At 37.8% G+C, this 7,490-nt stretch overlaps 1 protein-coding gene across 3 annotated transcripts in view; it reads left to right on the forward strand.

Annotated features, from left to right (window-relative positions):
• The window catches only part of LOC116702436 (interferon-induced very large GTPase 1), a 12,514-nt gene extending 5,598 nt beyond the window's left edge, over window positions 1-6,916 (forward strand). The window contains exons 1-4 of one of the 3 annotated variants that reach the window (XM_032536624.1): window positions 67-475; window positions 1,634-1,729; window positions 1,866-1,900; window positions 1,986-6,916. In XM_032536624.1, coding sequence (XP_032392515.1) covers window positions 91-475; window positions 1,634-1,729; window positions 1,866-1,900; window positions 1,986-6,908 — 5,439 coding nt within the window. In that variant the 5' untranslated portion in view covers window positions 67-90 and the 3' untranslated portion in view covers window positions 6,909-6,916. Of the gene's footprint in view, window positions 1-66; window positions 476-1,633; window positions 1,730-1,865; window positions 1,901-1,985 lie in introns of those variants that run through there. The other 2 variants (XM_032536625.1, XM_032536627.1) reach the window with 2 other exon arrangements.
• Window positions 6,917-7,490: the final 574 nt, after the last annotated feature.

Below are 7,490 nucleotides of genomic sequence, written 5' to 3' on the forward strand. Positions count from 1 at the left end.
TGTGGTCGGCACATCTCTGTCATTAACATGCTTGGTGTACAAAACATTGATAGATTCTCACTGAATCAGGAAATCAATGTATTTCTCTTAATGTTACCAAATGGTCGGCATAACAACCATTACAGTTCAGGACTGCATTGGTTAGAAAAAGCTTTTGGGAAAGGATCACTTGATTATGTAATGACAGTTGTGACTCATAAGTCAGGTGAAACATGTGAAAGTGCCCTGACAAACCTGAGAGCAAACAGCTGTTTAGTTGAAAAAAGATTCCACACATGTACAAGAAGTATGATGGATGAAAGAGAGATAATACCTCTGCTGAAAAAAATAGACGTCATGGTTTCTGAAAATGATCACAACTGCTACAGTGGAGTGATGTGTGATGAAAAAGAAGAGCAGAATGAAAATAAAGGGCAGCTGGACCACAAAGAAGAAACAATGGATTCCTCAGTGTTCCAGCAAAATCAAAGAGGTGAGGATTTAGTCTAGTTTAACTGCTTAGGTGACTGTTTTCTGATAACAAGTTCTAACAAGTTCCCTGTCCAGTACCTGTTCAGCACCAAACAGCAGACAGACACAGTTAGAGACTAGCTGGTCCACATAGTGGAGCTAAAGAGTTTCTCTGGATTTTATAGTCTCTAACAACTGCCTGGCCCATGTCCAGTAACTATGGCACTTACATAAAGCTTAGTATTGCCCCGTGTTTGGTTATTTAAGCTTCTGTCTGTCATAAACAGAAGATATTCTTCTTGTAATCTATTATTTCATAAGAACATTACATAAGCTGGAATACGTGCATCTATAATCACAATACATCAAAGAACAAGAACATACATCCAAGGTACAGCAAAACAAACTTAAGTATACAACAAAACATAAACTTAAACTCTGTGTGAGAAGTTGCTCCCCCAAACTAAATTTGAGAATCATGATTTTCATTTTGACGTTGGCCAAAGCAACTGAGAAAAACTGTAAGACTTCAATAACTGTTCTAGCCATTCCAACCCTGATAAAATCACCTGCAGACAAAGTAAATAAACAATAATTTAACACAGAAGTTGCAAATATAGTGATGGTTATCTAATACCAGTGATATTTAAAAACAAATCATGTTTCTGTTCAATCTGTTTTTCTCATGTTACTCTGCAGTGGAGGAGTTGGAGAATTCAGCTGAAAACAAGGTAAAGATAAGATTGTTTCACCTTCATTATTGATCATCATTATAGAGCGTTTGTTTTCTAAAACTACCTCTATTTTGTGAAGTTAGTCAGATCAGATTTGAAGTCTCACACCTCAATAAACATAAATAAAAAATTGAAACTGTGCATATAATTTGACCCTGTTTTTATTTTTGAAGTCTTTTACTGAATTTGCGTGAAATGGATTTGATTGTTATACGTATATCTTGTTGCTTTTAGTTTTAGAATAAAACCGAGTTTGACGTGATGATCTATCTGGTTGGACATATTGATCAGTTAAAAACCCTTTATATTATATTATACTATTTTTTATTTAGTTTTAGTCTGAACAGGTATACCACTGTCTATTTTGTATATGTATTGTATGTGCCTAATCTCAATATTTCTAAACTGGTTAACTAATGTTAAATGGAATTATTTGTTCACTTAGCACAATCAAGGGGATGTACCTGCTGATGAACAATCAAAAAACACAACAGTGGGAGGAGAATCTGAAACCAAGCCCGTACATTCTGAAACAACTGATGATGGTAAAATATTAATAAATACTTTAATAGAACAATAACGAAGAATAAAGAAGAAGAGCTAGTTACATAGACAAATTGCTTACAGTAAACGAGAAATTTCTCTGAACCTTTTATAATACAGTTTATCATTTTGCTGCAGGTACCTCAGATATGGATACAAGTGGAAACAAGGAGGTAAGGATACTTAATTTACAGTACATTTACTGCTGTATTATGCTCAGATTTTGCATAGAGTACATGTTTATTTACTCATTTGCAGCAGCCAGTGGAGATTTTTGAAGAGATCAACAAGGAAAAAAAGATAGAAATTGAAACACTGTTTGACAGACTTCACCTTCAAGACAAACAGAAGTTAACACCAGCAGATTTTCTTAAAATAGGTCCACCTGTAAAACAGGACCATGACACATGTGAGAAAGATCTTGCTCATACTTTTCTTCAGCGGTTGTTGATGTTAGACTACAGAGCCAGATACATTCCTGTAAGACAAGACAGTCCTGAGGTGAGTCATTCAAAGCCTGATCTAGTGTTTGAAACTACTGAGACAGATGACAACGACTTAGATGCTCTCTTTAACCCAACTGTAGAAGATAATCAATCAAAACAGACTCATGTGCATCCAATGGATGTTCAAATGGCAGTATTTCACTGCTCAGACAGCTTTTTTAAGCAGAACATGATTACAAAGCTATCACAATGTCAGTACGCCTTACCATTGCTTGTTCCTGACCCAGTCACAATGGATATTGATTGTCCTCTGTGGACATTCAGACAAATAAGAAAAAGCTGGAAGATAACCAAAATTAAAGATAATTCAAACATTGTCACCATGAAGAGTTCACCCATCTGCAAAGCTGAGACACCCATGGTGTCATTTCTCCGCCTGGGTTCACTATCTCTGTCTAAATCTCAGCTGATGAACACTTTGATCAACGACCGTCACAACACCTTCTTCCACAGAAACTGTCCAGGTAGCACCAAGTCTCGTCATCTGATGGATGGTGTGGCAGAGATTGCCTGGTACTGCCCTGCTGGAAAACCTAAAGAAGCCTTCACTGACTGCATTGCCTTCTGTAATCTTCATGGTGATGCCCTGTCAATTGAAAAACAGCGTGAAATACTGATGGAAAAATCTTCAGTCAATGTTGTTCTTGTACCGAGTCTGGAAAAAGGTGAAAAAAGTTCTGACATTATCTCAGACCTATACAGGTCTCCAAAGCCTCTCATTATTCTTATTGCTGATAGTAATTGTGGTGCAGTTCAGATGAAAGCTACAAACTACAAAATTGGACTAAAGGACAGAAGCCTGTCAGATGTGTCTGAAGAGCTGAATAAAGTCATTGGAATAATCTTGTCTGGAAAACATGTATCCTTCCAACTTGAAACCATGGCTCTAAAATCAAAGCGCTCTAAAATCAGAGTGGATGAAGATGACGAAGTCTGTAAAAAAGGGAAATCTGATGCAATGGAAGTTGTAAACTTACTTAAGGGGATGGAAGTTTCAAAGATTAAAGATGCATTTTTCCCTTGTCAAGGCCAACTGTGGCATAAGTGGTGCAGAATAAACAAAGAACTGCATAACCTCAAAGGAGACATTGAGAAGGAGAAATGTCAAAAGCAACAGGAACTGATGCAAATACGACGAGATCAATGCAAAGTTTCTTGTAGTGAACCGATGAAGTTGTTCATTGAAAGCCTATCATCTTTGCCATCAACAGAGTATTTTCTGAAGTGGACTCAGATCTTAATAGACGCCCTTTCCACAGATGATCTTACTTCAATTCTCCAAAGCTATGATGAAAAGTGGTCTGAGGTCTTGGCTTTAAAGAAGAAGCATGACAAATCTGATGAGTTAAAAGGAAAGAAAACCGAGCTTGCTCAAATATCAACAAAGTTACAGTCAGCTACTTTTGGCTTGGAGCACATCTTTAGAGAAATGGGACAGATCTATGAAGCACATGCATCTCTGCAGAAACACACAAAGAGGGGACAGCCTGACTGGTCTAAATACCCTGAGCTGGCAGCAGAGCTGATGATATCAGGACACCCAATGGAGCTGATGGATGGTGATGCACGTCATGTTCCTTTGACTTGGATCTGTAGTCTTTTAGATGAAGTCATAAAGAAACTGGGCGACAAGAGAGTTTTTGTTTTGTCTGTTTTAGGCGTACAAAGCAGTGGAAAATCTACAATGCTGAATGCCATGTTTGGGTTACAGTTTGCAGTGAGTGCTGGCAGGTGCACCAAGGGTGCCTTCATGCAGCTGGTCAAAGTGTCAGAGGAGATCAAGAACGACTTTCAGTTTGACTATGTTCTAGTGGTGGACACTGAAGGACTGCGTGCTCTTGAGTTGGAAGGTAACGCCACCCTTCACCACGACAATGAACTGGCAACATTTGTTGTTGGTCTGGGAAACATGACACTCATCAACATCTTTGGAGAGAATCCAGCTGAGATGCAAGATGTTCTGCAGATTGTTGTTCAGGCGTTTATGAGGATGAAGAAAGTTAACCTTTCTCCAAGTTGTGTGTTTGTTCACCAGAATGTTACAGATATTGCAGCTGCAGAGAAAAACATGGATGGAAAGAAACGGCTTCAAGAAAAACTGGACCAGATGGCCCAACTAGCAGCCAAAGAGGAGGTCTGTGATGCTGAGTGTTTCAGTGACGTCATTGCATTTGATGTGCAGAAAGATGTGAAATACTTTGCCCAACTATGGGAGGGAAGTCCACCTATGGCTCCTCCAAATCCAGGTTACAGTGAGAGCATCCAAGAGCTGAAGACCTTCATCCTCTCTAAAGCTTCACAGTCTGATGGGATTACTCTCTCAAAATTCAAAAGCAAAATTCATGACCTGTGGAAAGCCTTGATGAATGAAAACTTTGTTTTCAGTTTCAAAAACACACTTGAAATTGCAGTGTACAGAAAACTTGAGGTCCAGTATTGGAACTGGACCTGGACCCTGAGGAGCAACATGTTGACCATTGAGAACGGACTTCATACCAGAATTGAAAATGGAAAACTTGATAAGATAGAGCTCAATAATCTTCATAAAGTAATGAGCAAAACCTATGAAAAAATCAAAAAAGCAATGACAACATACTTTGATGACGACAGAGACAAAGAAATGTTGGTTCAGTGGCGAGGACGATTTGAAAACAAAATCAAGGAGTTTCATGATGAACAAGTGAGAGGAGTTAAAAGAAAACTGAATGAAGTCATCCAGCAGAAGAATGCCTGTAAAAAGCTGGATGATAAGAAGACAGAGTTTGAGAACAAGTTGCTACAAAAGAGCAAAGAGCTCGCTCATCAGTTAAAGGACAAGGCAAAAGATGAAGAGGAACTTGAGAAGTACTTCAACTTTGTCTGGAGTGGCTGGGTTAGGGAACTAACTGCAGATACAAAACCTATTGAGGACATCAACTATGAAGAAGATCAGTCAACTATTCTTCAGGAGCTTGGTTTTGAATGGCGTCTAATAGATGAATCCAAAACAAGTGGCACATTCAAAAAAATATCAGAGGTTGGTGATTACAGTCATTATGTATCTCTGACAAAGCACCAAGAGCTGTGTAACACAGGCCAACAATCTCAAAGTCATGAGAAGACTAAAAAACTAAAAAACAAAAACATACAAAAGAATAAAGGAAAGGGCACAAAACAACAGAGAACATGTCCAGACCAAGAAACAGAAACATTGCCTTCAAAATCAGCTACACTAGTTTCAAAAACAGTTGCATTATTTTCAGAAACAACTACAAAAGCAACGTATTACATTAAGGGATACTTTGGGTATGAAGAACAGCAACTGATCAGATCCCTTATTGACGATGTTGAAAAACAGTCCCTTGATTCCATTAAGAGCAAACCTGTCACTACACGAGGCTACAGTCCAACTTACTTGAGAGAAGTTGCCAACAAAGTGAAAGAAAACGTGAAAGAATTTGAATCAAAGAGGAAATATGCTCTAAAGAAGGTGTTTACAGTTGATCTGATACTGTATGTGTTTCACAGAGCAGAGAGTTGGCTTTCAGAGTCCCACAAGAAATTTAAAGGAAACAACGATGCACTCAGTTACGTAGAAAGCAAGAAAATGCAATATTACAACATCTTCAGAAGCTTCTGCAAAGGAAACTCATCTGCTGTTGTGCTTGGAGAACTGATCTGTGAAAAACTGAAGGTTTCCACTGTTGAGGCTGTCTGTAACAAGACTGCAATTGATCTTGCTGACGAGATGAAGTGCACTTTCCCAGCATTCAGTGGGAACAGGCTGAACTTGGAGAAACATGTGTTAAAGTCACTGGCTGAGAAAGAAGACTTTGATGGTTTTATCACCTACATCCGACGCCCAAGGAACCAAGTAGAGGCCTTTATAAAAGAGGAAGTACAGAAATACATCTTCACAGACAACAAAGATAAAGCACAAAATATACTCAAGAAAAATGTTGAAGGCATCAAAAACCTTCTCAGTCAAGCTTTATATGATGCTACAGAGAAAGTAGAAACGCAAAAAGGAGACACAAACATGTGGGTAAAGGAATTTTCAAGTTTGCTAAAAAAGGAGCTAACATTCAACACCATCTGCTGTCAAAACTTCAGTGACATAAACAATTTTGACTTTCTTAAAGAGGAGACAGAGAAAGGTCTTGTATCTGTCATAGAGGAAGTGAGCAGCCTCTCACTGGATAAGATGAAGGAATTCAGGATGAAGCCTGATCAAATCCTCATTGATCAGCTGTGTAACTGTTGCTGGGTAACGTGTCCATTCTGTGCAGCTGTTTGTACCAACACCATAGCAGATCACAGTCCTGAGAAACACAATGTCCCTTTCCATCGGTCCTCTGGGATTAACGGATGGCACACTAGAGGCACATTAAATCTGGTCATCACTTTCTGCACAACATCAGTTGCAAGTGATAGACGTTTCTACCCTCAGCATGATTCAGATAAGACCGTTCCTTATAAAGAATATCAAAAGGCTGGGAAGAAGTATGCCACATGGCAGATTACTCCTAATGAGTCTAAGCTGACATACTGGAAATGGTTTGTCTGTCGATTTCAAGAGCAACTGGAAAACCACTATAAATTAAAATTCCAGGGAAGAGGAGAAATTCCCAGTGAGTGGAGAAACTACAGTAAACAAGAAGCTATTGAAAGTCTGGATGAAATGTACAATCTGTGAGTGAGCCAGAAACAACCAAGGTCTACTCAAAGTAACAGAAGCCCAAAGTTTATTTAATCAAAATAGGAGTTTTTGATTTGATTGGAGTGCAACAATAGCAATAATGAAAATGTGATTCAAAATGACAGAGAAACTGTATATAATTGAATCACTGTTTTTTAATTATTATTTTTTTCTAGTAGAGATGGAGTTGCAGTATAACACTCAGTAGTAAAGTAGAAAATGTTTTTAATCAAAGCAGAACATCGTGTATGCGTCATTACAAATTAATAGTCATTAAAGTGTCAGACAGATCAGATTTAGTTTTTTGTATAATTTGAAATGTTTTTGTTTTACAATATGATAAACATGCAGGTAATTTGAATGTGAATGTTAAAAGCAAATTATTGAAAGAACAAATTAAGGTCTTTCATTTATGGACATGAACAGGGATGTAAACTAGGATTTGACTTTTGTTTTTACCTTTTTACTTTTATGTGAAAATCTCAAACACTTTACATGAAACTGTTCTTCACCATTAAAAATGATCAGTGTGTAAAATTAGTTAGATTTTATTTATGCATGACCTTTTCTTCTTACAAT

The sequence above is a fragment of the Etheostoma spectabile genome, chromosome 15 (genome assembly GCF_008692095.1).
Source record: "Etheostoma spectabile isolate EspeVRDwgs_2016 chromosome 15, UIUC_Espe_1.0, whole genome shotgun sequence".
Lineage (NCBI taxonomy): Eukaryota > Metazoa > Chordata > Actinopteri > Perciformes > Percidae > Etheostoma > Etheostoma spectabile.